General features: G+C 39.2%; 1 protein-coding gene across 1 annotated transcript in view; it reads left to right on the forward strand.

Moving 5' to 3' along the window:
- The window catches only part of NBEAL1 (neurobeachin like 1), a 93,682-nt gene that overhangs the window by 2,242 nt on the left and 75,408 nt on the right, over positions 1-16,032 (forward strand). The window contains 1 exon segment of the mRNA XM_072419140.1: positions 1,477-1,960. Coding sequence (XP_072275241.1) covers positions 1,910-1,960 — 51 coding nt within the window. The 5' untranslated portion in view covers positions 1,477-1,909.

Genomic DNA, 16,032 nt, shown 5'->3' on the forward strand with positions numbered 1-16,032 from the left:
TATATATATATATATATGTGTTTGTTAGGACTTTTTGACACACATGTGGGTGTGCTGCAATGCCATGAATTTTTATTTTTAATTGCATCCCGCCACACTTTCAGAATCCCCCTGCACAAAATGGACAATGCTTTGAAAAATAAATAAAATTGGGACAACTATTTGTAAGGTGCATTACAGTACAGCTCGTTCATTTTAAATGCCCTGTCACCTTTTTTGACCTGGCCCCTAATTTGGATAGAGTAGGGAATAGTTTTGAATGTCTTCCCCATTGGGAAATCTTCTCTCTCTTCACTTAAAAGTTTTCTTTTAAAACTAACATTGGTGATCTGCTGGTTCTGAAAGCTGATATGGGTTTCAGGCCACTTATTTCAGCAATATTCTTTCTCCATAATGTTATTGTGCAATACATTAAATAAGTGCCGTCACCCTCCAACATGTGTGCCACTAGAAAGATCACAAGGTGAAAATGGCAAGCTTTAATATATTACAATTTGGTCCTGGGTCTAGAGATAATTTAAACATTACAGAGCAGATGAAGTGCTTGCTGTTTTTCCATACTTACTTTTAGTTGAATACAAGTTCTACAAAACAGTTAAATGGATTAATACTTATAAAACAGTTGGATGATTATTTGTATGCATTTCTAGAACAATGTATTATAGTGTATGTCAAACCAAAACCCCCTTTTTTTGGATAGAGTAATGAAGGATTACACCCCTGTTGGGTGTTCACTTTGTTAACCCAGAAATTATTTTGAGCCGGGTAGGAAGAATCTGTAGGCGGATGGCAGCCTCTGTATTGTGACCCAACTCTCCAAAAACAGCCGGGTGATTATTGACATGTGCCGGGTGGTGCGCCCAGCTAAAAGGAGCCGGGGAGAACACTGTCACTGCTATCCTGGCTTAGATAGATTTCAGCTCATTGTCAGGGATACATGTTGGACAGAAAGTAAAACAAATTATAATATTTTAATAATATAATTATCAATAAAATAACAGCAGCACAGATAGAAATATCTGAAGAGTACATAGGAAGGCTAGAATGTTTCAGATTTCCCCTTACTTCCTGTCTTTTAAAACTTTTGTCAATGTTGCAGAATGGGAGAGCTCTGGATAACCATAAACCCTGACTGATTTAACCTTTTATAAGTCTTTGAGGGTAATAGGGTGTACTGAGCCAGGGTGAGAATGGAATTGCATTGTAGTGTAGTTAGCATTCTAATGAGAAAAAAGGCAAAATATCAGCTTTCATTTTGTTACACCAAGATATTATACCAGGGAACAGTTGGCCAGCATGCTGGTTATTCAGTTTATCCTTTCTCACACTTGTGTTCAAACAATTTATATCTTCAGACACTGATGTTTACATATTTTACCTGGTAACTAAAGAAGTAAAAGTTGTTTGTTCTTGCATCTTTTTTTTTTTTCTTTCTGTAGTTATTTTATTTAATGGATTTGTTTTCTTTGCTCTTAGGTGACTCAACATCCAGGTGTCTGACAATCCTTCCAGCGTAGGCTAACAGAACTTCCTGATGTGTGTGCCAGTATTTTTATCGGCGGATAATGCTTGTGACATCACTTAACACCGAGCCGTATGAAGACCTTTTGGAATCGGAGGCAAAGAAAATAAGCAAATTCTGATTTCTGAACTACCTGTATGTTAGTGATCTATTGGTGTCCAGCCATATGTAGATAACAAGAGAAAGCAAGCCTTGCTAAGCATGTCCAAATCCTGTTGAGCTGGTTTTTCACTGCTTTAATCTAAACACATCTTGTCCATTTGTTTGTTTGGTGGGAGTACATCACCGATAACATAAATGTGAAAGACTGGAGATGGAACCCTAGACAATGTGGAGGAACTGGTTTTAAAATTTGATTGGGATTGAGCTACGAGCACAGGTGACGGGATGGCATCCCGGGAAAGACTTTATGAGCTATGGATGCTGTACTGCAGCAAAGTAAGTATTGCTTTTTTTTATTTGTTGTCATATATTGCAGATGTATTGCATTGCTTTGTATTGCTGTAAAGAAAACATACTAAGAAAAACACAGAGGTTGCTGTTGCTGATCTTATGAAAATGCTGGGTGTATGTCCCAGGCTGGAGTACTTTGTGACCTACTGGAACAAACATGCAGATCAGGAAAGTCAGAGGAAAGTTTAACTCTTGTATACCTGTTCTGAGATCAGTTTATCTACCAGGATAGTAGAATTTCAGAGAGAGAGAGTTCTGTCCTTATCATAAGTCATTTTAAAAAATACTTGTTTTCATTGGTACCAAAAATATGGAACTTTTTAAAAATCTACCACAACATACACTGATTAAAAGTTTATATATTTTTAATCATAACATCAATATTGAAACATACAAACAACAACATCGCTTATATCAAGCAACTACTTCCATTGTAATGTTTGTCCATAATATTGACAAAAACTGTTTATCACACATTTCAACCAAATCTTTGTTAAAGGTATCCATTGGTAACACGTTTCACAGCACATATGTCTGCTTCCTCAGACCAGGAAACCATAAACAATCAATTGCTTAATAAATTATTGATTGTAGATTTTTATATAGCATGTAGGATATACCACACATGACATATAGGATACCTGGAAATAATGAAAGACATATATCAAAGCTGGTAACGGCCTCTCGTTCATCTTCACCGCATTCACCTGCCTCTTAAGATGCTAGCAAACAGTTTGCAAAGAGGGTCCCTTCAGGTTTATCACAGCCATACAGCATGTTTGAAACCAGCAGGTAATTTTTTTTTTTTTATAAATTTAAGTTGTTATAATAAAATATTAACTTTTAATCAGTGTATGTTGTGGTCTATTTCTAAAAAGCCCCACATTTTTGGTGCCATTGAAAATGTATATTTTTTGGATGTATACCACAATGTGAGGTTGTTCTAATCCCAGGAACCAACATTCCTTTATTGCATTTTAAAAGATAACCATACATAGTACATTATTTCCATATTCATATGCATGCTGTACGGGGGCTTGTTGTTTAGCAAAGAATGTGTTGCAGTTCTAACAAGAAAACAACCCAGATAGTCACATACCTTTTAGACTTTTCAACAACTATTTAGTGTACGCATCCTGAAATTCTATGAAATTGATCTGTTCAGATAGGCTTTGTTATATACATAGTTGTAGGTGAATCTAAGGCGATTGGTTATAAAGTATGTGGCCAACGTTTTTATTAAAATCTTCTGAAAATGTTCTTTCGTGAGGCCTTGTGTATTAAAGTCTGCTGTATAAACCAGATTGTAATAGATGTTTAATTTAATAATAAAATACACATCGGTAGATTGTTGTAGGTCTTTGGCTAATTTTATTGTACCGTTTCCTTAGGCTACGTACACACATCCAATGATTCTCATCAGATTCACCTCAGGGCTGATATCGGAATGAGAATCTAACGTGTGTACAGCGCTCGTCGTCCCAATGACCGTTCTGGATTGATGGATGACGTTCAATTGTAATTAAAGGGTAGAGAGCGCAGTGGGGTCGTTCTTCCCCTCCATAGATCAGAGCGATGCTGTATGTACAGCACTCATTCATGCATCTTTCAGTCTTGTCATTGGAAAGCATTGTGAAAGATCCATTCCAACGACAATTATTGCACATGTGTACCCAGCCATATAGTGATCATACAAGTAATAGTCCGATTATACATTTATTGTTCAATCTTTTCTGATTTACCAAAACTATATAATATGAAGACAAACTTCACCAATCCATTTAATTTGTGTCCAATACTACAGTTTTTAGTAAACCCAAAGAACTTATATAATTAAAGTGTATAGTCAGCTGATGGGAAGTAAACTGAATGTACGGTTTAGATAGATCTTTGCACAGCAGAGATGATGGGTAAATCTAAATGAGATTGTACAGAGATGTAAAACCGTGTTACAATGCAATTTACCACTCTAATTGTGGGATTTAGCAGCTGCTGTTTAGTTTGAGGGGCTGCTTGTTTGGGTGAGAATTGAACAGATTGTTTGGGTAGACACTTGCAATCAAATTGTACCAAGTATTGCAAGGTTAAAACTCCTTTTACACCAGGGGCAGGTAACCCATGAAATCCTGAAAGGCCCAGGCTTGTGTCCTCTATTTCTCTTACAGAAGAAGATATCTGCAAACGTAGATAACTAATTCATTAGGTATCTAATGTCTGGTTTCACTCATGTCTCTCTGGTTGCTGGCAATTATAGAAGAGTATGGGTTCATTCACACGAATGGCTAAGCGTACGTTTTCCTTACAATTTATCCATTGGGGAACCATTGTGTCTGCAATTATTAAACATTAATATTTGTGTAAAGTTTTCTTAGCTGTTCGCCTGCAGCACTTCTGTGAATGTCCAGTAAGTGTTTTTTTAGGCATTCAGTGTCTTTGAGGTGCAGCAGCCAGGAAAAGTCTCATCCCCATTATTGCCAATGTTTACACAGCAGCGTGAATGTCAAATAACTGCTGGATAAACGCTGGAATAACACTGAGACGATGCTGACTATCCTGCCGAGGTTGTAACTGAACAAAAAGTTACAGCTCGTGTAAATGAATCCTAAGTTTGTCCGATGAATGAACTGAAAAATGATTAAAGTATTTTGTGGCAAGCTGTGCTGGGAAAGCTTTGGTCAAAGTCCTTGGTGCGGTGCAGGATGTGACACTTTGGTTCCGGCTGATAAATAGTTCAGAGTCTTAATTCTTAAGTTATTATGTTGCTGCTAAAAGATTAAAAACTGTTCCTACAACAACACTACAGGGGTTAGGCAGTGCCCATAAAACACAGCTTGGGTATTGGTATGTGTAGAAACAAGACCTTTACTCAGTGATGAAATGTGTCATAGTTTGACAGCAAACTGTGAGAGTCCTGGACACACTACCTTCTCTGTTTTGGAGCTGGAAAATCCACGCTGCTGTATTTTTAGGTTCTGGCATTGGCAATGAACATCAGCATCTTAAGCAAAACACTGGGTATTTTTTTTTTTTAACTTAAACACTCATTTCTTTATGATGACCTATGCCTGTGTTTTTTGTTTTTTGTTCTTTCATAAACTGGTAAAATGACTTTAGAAAAGCTGATGAATAGGAGAAAAAGTTGAGGTTTATTTGGTTTGGTCATACATATTGGAATTTGATTGCATACTCACCTTTTTGGATTTGGAGCAGTTTTTACCAATTCTTCCTTTGATGGGAAAGTAATACAATGGATTGTTTAGGTAGGCCCTGATACAAGGATGATGGAAGTGTTTTTAGGAGATTGTATAGTCAGACATATGTGGCCACCTTTGCATACTGGTAAATCATAAATATCCCCCCATCTTGTTTTCACTGCTGCCATCAACAAATTATTATTATTATTATAACAAATACAACCTTTTCTCAGATCTGTCGCAAATGTCTCGGCAGCACCTAAAGAAAACGCATTAATTGAGGGAGCAATATAGGAGTTCCCATTACTGATTAGATATCTCAGAGCTTTCTACTTCGTCCTGTTCAGATTTCCAGCACTGTTGACCACAGTATAAAATACTGGTGTCCAAAAAGCTATTTTATATTTTTTTAGAGTTGATTAACCGCATTGCTATTATCGGCCTGCTACTCGGTGGGCATAATCGTTGGGACAGAAGTCCCCATGTGTGCACAGGGAATCCCCTATGTCATTATGGTGGGCGTGTGCTGTGCGGGACCCGCACGGACCACGGCCACTCTGATTCCAAGAAAGTGCTCTGCACGGAGCCCGCACTGACACCGGAATCCCTCATGTCACCCTGGTGGGCGTGTGCTGTGCGGGACCCATGCAGACCATGCCCACACTAAATCTGGTTAATGGTCGGCCCCCACACATTTTCACCTCACCAAATCTGTCCCTCTTTGCAAAAAGTTTGGACACCCCTGCCTCAGACTATGTTAATGACATGCTATGGTAGGGACATTAGATTGTGAGCTCCTTTGTGGGACAGCTAGTGACATGACTATGGACATTGTAAAGCGCTGCTTAATATGTTGGCGCTATTTAAATACTGGTTAATAGTCGTAGCCCCGCTGTGCTGTTCTCCATATGTGTGAACAGTGGTCATTCTCGAATAGTTCTTTATCAATCTTCCATGGCAGATATCTGAGGGGGTCTGGGGCTGGCGGACACTGGATCAGTCATGTGTATGGGGTGTCTAGATACCACGGCAGGTCACGTGTCCACATCTTTCTCATCTTAATATTATTTAGCCCATTCTTAAAAACTAAAAGTCACTATACCACTGTTTGGAATCCTCCTAATAGATGGAAAGCTCTGCATTTTATTGCATCGCCAGTGTACTACTATTTTATGTCTATGTAGTGCTAAATCGAGTTCCTTCTTAAAGTAAGTGGTTGGTTAATCTAATTGTTCCCTGCAAATTCCTTGGGCATTTTGTACCCTTTAATAGTCTACGTGTCAATCAGAAGCATGAAGAATTGAGACTCTTCTAAATTAACAGCACATGGCTCTGGATCTTCTCTAAATAGTGGCAGATGACCAGCAGTCAGTTATAGAGGAACAGTTTCTGGCTTAGAATTAGGCTGTTGTGCATCCCTAAAAGTTGCATTGTTAAGTCTGCTGAGATTTTTACTTTTCTCCTTTTCCCCCCTCTATTATCATACTGATATTCTTGTACCTACATACCCTGTTTTAGCCCAGTGACATTACATTTGTGCTCCTTTGTCATGCTGGTAGTAATGCCCACATGTTATTCTGAACCCCCTTGATAGAAAGAACTTAAATCCAATGAATAAAGGAAGCCCAGTGACAGTAAAACGTACTGTGCTTTCCAATTCACACATTTGTGAAAACCTTATAGTGTGCAGTGATCTCAAAGTGAATAATTGGAGTACAGGAGTGGAGCTTTTGCTACCATGCAGGATAAATGTTGGGCTGGAGTTTGGCATCATTGGGGAATGCTTGCATTTTAGCTGTAGGCAGCACAGTAAAGGTTTGTATAAAGGTCTGTTGAATTCAGTATATGTGCTAAGTGTCCAATTATTGTTTGTACCCGTTACGTGCGGCCTCCTGAATAGCAGCTTTATCCATAAGCCGTGGGCCTGTCTGCTTATATGATGTGAAAGAGCATTTACTATGATTAGGAAAAGAAGCTGTTTTGTAGATATAAACCTGGTGTGTGAGCCATAAACATGACTGGTTTGTGTTTCCTCAGAAACACTGGCTAAATAAATGTGTTAATAAAATGTTTGTTTGTTTTTTTTCATACCTAACATGCATTAGCTGCAGTACGTCAGATAAAATCCATTACATTTCCATCCTGGAAGACCCCCAGTATCAAGTCATTTCCTCCCCAGCCTGGTTTAGGAGACGTACACATGTCGGATGATTTGATTATCGGATGAGAATCTGTGTGTGTGTGTAGTGCTTGTCATCTGTCGTTCCGACAACTGTCCTGGCAGATCCATGGATGACAAATGATTGTAATGAAAGTAAAAGGGAGAGAGCACAGCAGGGTGCCGCTCTATCATTCTCCTCCTCCCCTCTCTAGAGGAGAACGGGGCTGTATGTACAGCTCTCATTCATGCATTGTGCAGGCTTTCCAAGATCCTTTCCAACGCCAATTATTGCATGTGTGTACCCAGCCTTAGCCCTGTAAAAGCCTCCCTTGTGTAGACATCCAAAAAGCCTGAGATGTCCACTGGGTGCCCTAGCAGTTATATCAGCAGCCCAAGCAGACTGTTCATAGCGGCACAGTCTTCCCCACTTCCAGTGGAACATGTGTACAGTAGTCCTGTCTCTTTACAAAGTGATAAGATTGTGGCTGCCACATTAAGCACAATTAAGATTCGTGTGTACAGATATTATATTAAAGGAATAACAAATAAAACTTCCTTAGTGGATACATTTAAAACATTTTTAGCACCACCTTCTCCAAATGACAACACTGCTTTCAGTAATAACCATGCAACATACACAGGTAAGAATATTAGACAGAAACCCACATATAGTAAAAATTGTAGTGTCTGTGTACATCTACTAGATTGTAAGCTCTTCGGGGCAGGGTCCTCTCCTCCTGTATCACTGTCTGTATTCGTCTGTCATTTGCAACCCCTATTTATTGTACAGCGCTGTGTAATATGTTGGCGCTATGTAAATCCTGTATAATAATACTCAGTGCTCATTAGAAAATGCTTTTGTTCAGTGGCATAGTATTTCCCTTTTACTTGATGTCAGTGGAAAATGCTTCTTTACATTGGTGGTCAGTGTCCCCCTTGGTGCCATGGAATGCTGCTGACTAAGGCTGCTCTATAGTATTCCGCTTTGCTCCTTTCTGGTAGTATGTGAGGTGAGGGATGAGGAAACTGGACCAGCAATAACCGGACGCTGGCTATAACATGGCGGGAGGGAGGGCTAAATGCGTGTCTGCTAATTTATCCACTCTTCCTGAAGTCATTCAAGTTCAAAGGTGCATTTTCAAATAAAAAATAATTTAAAGAATAGGAAAAATGTAATAATTTAAAAAGCCTAATTTTTTTTTTTTTTTTAACTCGCATTTTTTTAAGGGCCTAGTAACACTTCTCTGTATGAACAAACAGGAATAGTTATTTGTCCAAGTCCTGAAAGGCCTGGAGCAACCATTGCCACCAAAATAGGTTCCAAAATAGCAATCTGCATAGTGACCAGCTACTAACAATAGCTATGCTTTAACATGGAATAGGCAAATGGTGCTTGTTGTAACCAAACGCTACAGTAATTATTCCCAAAAGGCTATAATGAAAGTGTCTCAGGTCAGAGTAACTGTTCCTCATTCCAGCTTCTAATGGGAAACCTTACTGTGCACTTTCTTACCCACAGACACAAATGCTGGCCATACACTTTACTGTTCTACTGCAATTTCAAATCTTTCCTTCAGCCTTCTACCACCCACTTTTTTGTTTATTTCCCAGCTACAAGCTACCATACTGTTAACTGAAGCCGATAAAGTGCCAAATAGCTATTTTATTTGCTGGTCATTTGAAACCTGGAAATTACTGAAACCATAGATTATTGTGGTTAAAAGGCTCCAAAACTGCCTGGAGTACAGCCAAGCCAGATGGTTCGTTAAAACCACTTTTAAATTTTGTAAATTGGAATGAGGATAATATTTAGTTTGCTAAATCGTTCTCCGTCGTATTTTATTTTCTTTTTTTATGTTTATTTTGCTACTGGTTACCACCAACCACTTACTAGTTGCATGACCGTACTCCAGTGATGACTGAATGTCCTTTATATGATGGGTTGTATGATGGTGACAGATTGAACATTTGCTGTAAGTCACTTTATGCAGGGCAATACAAACTCGGGCTCCCTGCTTTAGGATTATAATCCCCATTATGTCTTGACACAGCATGGATACCGCTACAGATCTATGAGAAACATGTCGGATACTGATGTGGAAAGAACTTTTATCATCTCGGTAAGAACCTTCAGCTGCCCAGGACCTGACATGGCACGAGGGAGATGTCCTTTACACAGCCGGCTTCTGATTCCTAGGAAGGTGCCAGAAATCACACCAAACTTTCATGCAGTAGATGTCCTGTATAGTTTAAGCAACAAAATAATGAGCCTGATCCGAATTAATTTATGATGTTTCAGGCAACCAACGTGGTGAAGATGGCTAGGAGGCTGTGCTTTCTATTGCCAACATGTGGCTGATGGCATGCCATGCCATTCACAAACCCAAGGAAACCGCTTTGGTGTACTTGGTGTGAAATGTTCTTTGATTTGCAAGCCATTGAGGCTCATTTTGAATGAGATTCTATTCAACTGTACTTACGTTGGTGTGTCTGTGCTCATGACATGGCTTAGCCATAGTTTTTCAGTCCTCTCTCAGTGCAGCATATTCACAATAAAATGGGTTGATTTTTCAGACTGGATATACCAAGGATGACATACATTGTAACAATGGGGTATTTATTTCTAGGAGTGAGAAGCAGCAACAGTATGACTACACTGGGGTCACGAATTAGGATTTTATCTGATGATATCTTCCATATATTACACACATTGCGACAATTGCCTGCTTTTGTCTATAACATCACCAGCAAATTTAAAGCGAAAAGTAAAACATTGGAGTTCAAATAGCAAAACCACACAAAAGCCACAAACCATCATCAATGATTATAAGGGTTTTGTTTACACTTCCTTGCTTATGTTAATTGTTGGGTCAGCTAACTGGGGCAGACATTGGACATTATTAGGTATCATGTAGGGAAAATACAAAAACAGAAATATATTTAGTATATGAAAAAAGAAATGAGTCTCTGTAGGAATTTTAAAACTCACACGTTTGGAACAAATATACAAAAATATGTCTGTGTTTGATTTAGAATCTTGGTCAAAAACAAATACCAGAGCTGCTTGGCTTAGCCATTTATTCAGGACCGAATATAGCAAGAAAGCCTTTCTATAGTGAGAACATTTGGGATTATTTGCACCAAATACGTACTTTTTATTAGGGACCGAGTATGGGTTATTACTGCTGCCTGTGTCTCTGTTTTAGAAGATTTCCCCTCATGTTATCTCCTAGTGACTAGAAAATGTGGAGTAATTTATCTAATTCCAATGCAAACAACAACAAAATACCTGACAGAGATTCTAACCCTTTCTCATTCAAGGGTTTTTACTGCAGTCTGTAGGATAAGAAATGAGAACAGTGCTATACATTGTAACTTGCCAGTAAAGGAGTAAAAACTTGACAAAGGTTAAAGGAAACTATCGCCTAATTTGGAGCATTACTTTATCTGGCCGCTCCTACTGTTTCAACTTGTATAGATCCAGCACCAATTTATACTAATACCTAAATCACAGCACCCAGATCTATTGGTCTTCCTGCATTGTATTGGGGCAGCATGGTGGCTCAGTGGTTAGCACTCCGGCCTTTGCATCGCTACGTCCCAGGTTCGATTCCCAGCCAGGACACTCTCTGCATGGAGTTTGCAGGTTCTCCCTGTCGGTTTCCTCCAGTGCTTCTGTTTGCTATATTGTATGAAATCATGTTCGCTTCAACTGTTCACCAAATTATCTTTATGATAGTCTTATGTACAGGGGTGCAGAAATAAGTTTTTCTTTCAGTTGAAGCACCTAAAAGAATCTTGTTTAAAGCCCAACTCTATTTTTACTTTAACCACATCTACAACCACAACAAAAATAAATAGTTACTACTACTAGGACTACTTACCATTTCCCTATGTTCTAGAGCAGGGGTGTCCAAACATTTTGCAAAGAGGGCCAGATGTGTGGGGGCCGACCACTAACCAGAGTTAGTGTGGGCGTGGTCTGCGTGGGTCCCGCGCAGCACACGCCCACCAGGGTGATGTGAGGGATTCCCTGTGCACAAAGTCTGGTGTCAGTGGGAGCTCCGTGCAGACCATGTTCTTGGAATTGGAGTGGGCATGGTCCATGCGGGACCCACACAGCACACACCCACTATATTGACGTAGGGGTCTACCTGTGCACACATGGGGACTCCTGTTCCTGCTGATTATGCCCCAAGTAGCGGGCTGATAATTGCAAGGCAGTTGATCAACTGTAATGAAATATAAAATAGCTTTTTTTGTACAAGTGAATTTTATATTGTGGTCAACAGTTCTGGCAGGCCGCATAATATTGATTTTATGACAGAGGCTGCTGGCCAGTGAAAATATAAACACGGGCCGCAATTGGTATCCGGGCCGGACTTTGGGCATGCCTGTTCTAGAGCTTCCAAACTTTAAGTCCCACTTCATTCTCACAGCTCAAGCTCCTGGACGGTCCCCCTGCCATTACTCATCCCAGCCTACCCATACAATGGTGCTCACAGTAGTAAATCAAGGGAGCACCAAAAGCAAATGCTAAAACCACATCCATATTACTTCTAAAGGGCCTATATGCAGGTTTTTTACCTTTTGAATAACCAACTAATTTAGAAACAGTTTTGTGTCTGAAAGGGCTCAAATGCCTTTTAACAATTATAGTCTAATCAGTATTCTATAGCAAAACCTATAGACTATAATATTAAAATTGGCTTTAAAAATACAAGAGCTACTATGCCTGTACAATAAATTACAATGTTTTCAATATAGACATGTAAGAACAAAGAAGTTATCTTGCATTTATTCATTTTAAGCAGATTGTGTTTAAGTATTGTCACTGAAGGTAGAATGAAACTTTTACAGCCATTTGTACAGAAATGCAAATGACTCCCTTATGGGTTCTTACCAACTGTACCATGATATTACTTACAACATTAGCCAACAACATTTTTGCTATGGTGTCTGCTGTAATTTGTTTCTAGGAATGCCTGCAGGCCTTACACTTTCATTTTTTACATGCATGATCTCTTTTCTTTATAGGTGAGAGGGTAAAACCCTAAAGCTTGGTTATATAAAAAAATTTTGCTGCACTTAATGCAAAATATTGGAACAAAAATATACATATATACACACAGAAGAAAGTTTCCCAAATTGGAAGAACTAACTCTGTTCGTGTCAAACATTTGACATGTTCTAAAGCTAGCATGGTGGGACTAATAAAGGCAAAACACATGCAAATTTATATATTTATAGCACCATCAGATGAAGAGGCGAAGATAATTTCTACCTTTAAGAATCCAGCTATTGTAGTGTATATGACGATTCCCCAGACATTGGCATGTGATTTGTCTTCTTGAGCTTTTATTCCACATACGGCCAAATCTGGCCCGCACTGTAATTTATATTTGGCCCACGAGAAAATTCCAAATGTCTACTAGAGCTGACCCGCCAGTATACAGTGCATGCAGCGCTAATACTACAAATCTCACAATGCTAGCATGTCAATTAGGACCCACAAGCGCCCCCTCCTCTGACATTCATTAGCGACCAATATTTTTTCAATAAATATCAAGGTCAGCCCAGGACTTTGTCCAAATTTTTAATTTTGACCCACTGTGTATTTGATCTTGACACCCCTGCGCTATATGTATAAGTAAAAAACCAAGCATGGGATATGATCAGAAGATGCTTCCAACAGTTGTCTTCATCTTTGAGCATTGACATTTGCTTCCGACATACATCGTATGATTTTGCACTTACCAAGAATCCGATTGTCTTTATACAATAAGGTAGAAAATTTAAATTGCAAGGAGGAAATGGATCCCTGTAGGAAATTATTTATTGTGATCCTGAAGGACAAAGTGCTGAAATTCCAGGTAACTGGTGGAAGGATTCTGCTATTGTTTTACCAAGTTATGTCCACATCCAATATTATAGGCCAGTGTTCTCCCCAGCCCCAATTAGCTGGGCACACCACCCAGCACTTTTCATTAACCACCCGGCTGTTTTTGGGTAGTTACTGATAAGTTGGGTCACAATACAAGGACTGCCACCTGGTTAAAAAAAAAAAACTGGGTTGAGCACTGTAGGCTCACTAGAAAGTACAAGTACAAAACACTTGTATTTGTTCCTAATGTATCTCCACACAAGGAAAATAAAGGTGCGTACACACTTCCAATTTTTATCGTTCAAGACGAACGATCGATTGGGCAAAAAATCGTTCGTAAAAAAGTAACCAACGACGCCGACGAACGAGGAAAGTCGTTGGAAACGAACGACCGGACCGGCGGATCGGATTGGACGACGATCGTTGAACATCGTTCGTGTGTACGGTCGTTCGTTGATCGTCCATGGGCTGAGCATGCGTAATGAACAAACGTTCGTTCACTTTCCTGTCGTGCACATAGTTCCTCTATCGCTCAAACGATCGTATCTATTGTGTGTACAATATCTACGAACGATCGTGTCGTTATCTCTATGTGCAGGATCGGTGCTATAGGATCGTTCGTAGATATCGTGCAGGATCGTTCGTCGTTCGTTTTCCAACGATAATAATTGGAAGTGTGTACGTAGCTTAAAGGAATAATAGGGCACAGCTGCTTGCAGGGCAAATATCTGCTATACTCTTACTGATCCTGCTACTTTCATATGGCTCAAAAACATGTATCCCTTCACCGTTTGGTTTCTGATGATGGTGTGACATGTCATTTACTGTGGGAGAGCACAGGGGTAGTTTAAAGAGAAAAGTTGTTTATTTAACCCGGTCAAAACACATTTTGTTGTTGCAGCAATACTTTAAAAGCAAGATTTAGGACCATTTTATATCTGCTGTGAATCACTCAATTAGTCACTTTTGGCTGCTCAGTTGCTTTTGGAAGACCATGGCTGCCAGTGCATGCAAATTTTTTTTTACCTGCGGTGTAGTTTGCCTTTCCTGGGTGTGCAGTAGTTTGCTATGCGCCTGGGAGCAGGAAGTGCAGTTTTCCACCCCAGGTTTGAATAGAGGCTACCTCTTCCTTTTTGTAGTCAAATCTGTGCCAAAAAATAAATACATTTGACTTAAAATGTGTATCAATAGTATAACACATACAAGTGAACAAGCATCTAAATCCGCGTTGAAGCTGAAATCTGGGCAAGCGGCTAACTAAACAGATCACATAATATATATGCAACATAAACTTCATGTGCCAAAGGTTTTGTATTTCTGTGCATCAGGTTTTTTTTTTAATTTGGTTTACATAATGCAATAATGATGAGTTCATCTCTCAGCATGATTCCTGTGATTAATGAGCACTACTGCACACCTAATGACTGTGCTGCTTTTACCTTTCCCAGTGTGAGCTCATCTGTACAGGTGTAAGTAAAGCTGCGTATATGTCAGATGATTCTTGTCCGATAATCGCCTCAGGGCTAGTATTGGATGAGAATCTGGTGTGTGTACAGCGCTCGTGGTTCATGGATCCGTCCTGGCGTATAAAGAATGATCCTAATACAAGAGAAGGGGAGAGAGCATAGCAGGGTGCCGCTTGCTCATTCTCCCCTCTCCATAGAACAGAATGGCTCTGTATGTACAGCACTTGTTCATGCATCTTTCTGTCTTTTGTTGTTTAATTATTGAACACCTATTTAATGTACAGCGCTGCGTAATATGTTGGCGCTAATAAAATCCTGTTTATTAATATTAAATAATAATGTATGTAGCCTAAGAGGCTGATGTCAAACCACATTCAGGTATATACAGTGCTTTGTTGGCGAAAAAAAGGTAATTTTGTGTAATGAATACAGGTTTGCATTCATTGTGTCTCTTTATCTGCATGAAGTTCAGCTTAAATAGAAGAAAGGAATGTCCTTACCAGCCGGGGACATTTGGTAACCCTAGTTTTATATTACCATTGCATTCATTGTACACGTAGCAGATGATTCATATGGGAGTGCCTCGTTCTATTTTCTTGTCAGCCGTACTTTGTCTAGACGCAGCATTTCATCGTATTCCGGGGTGCTACTAAGTTGGATTTATTTGTATATATAATAATGACTAAAATGTGTACTGGTTTTAGATTTAGTGCTAAAAAATTCTTGAAATGCTTTAAACTTTCAAACACTATACTGACAGCTTAAAGTAGTAGTAGCAAACTCATTAAATTAGGATTTTTATTTATTACACACAGTTATGTTGTGACTTGTTTGTGATTGAAGTTATCCCAAACTTGCATCCATTGACGGCCTATACAGCCCAGCAGAGGTATGTCGGGGATCCAGGGAGAGAGACGTGTATTTACCGACACATCACCCGCTTCTCAGGGAATCCTACCAATAATCAAATCTACAGCCAATTGTACCTTAGCATGAACAATAAGTTGTAAATATTAGAATAAATAAAAAGATAACCATTCATAACCTGGGCTGTTTTATTTACCTATTTTTTTTTCACTAAAAAAATGAAAATTGTAGTGTTCACTCCCATTGGTGGTCATTGTGGAAATAATTCCTTATAATGGTGGTCAATGAAGAGGAGACCTTTAGAGTAATGGTCGGTGGGAAGAACATTCCCTTATCTTGGTGGTCATTTAGGAAAAGTGTTCCTGAGATTGGTGGAAAAGATTGGTGGTGTGCAGAAATTGATGGTGTTACAGTATTGGTCAAGGGGAAGAGTGGCCCTAATGACAGGTGTCTAAAAAGACAATTTTTGTCAGTGGTTGCTTACC

Source organism: Pyxicephalus adspersus, chromosome 7, assembly GCF_032062135.1.
Source record: "Pyxicephalus adspersus chromosome 7, UCB_Pads_2.0, whole genome shotgun sequence".
In the NCBI taxonomy this organism is placed as follows: Eukaryota; Metazoa; Chordata; class Amphibia; order Anura; family Pyxicephalidae; genus Pyxicephalus; species Pyxicephalus adspersus.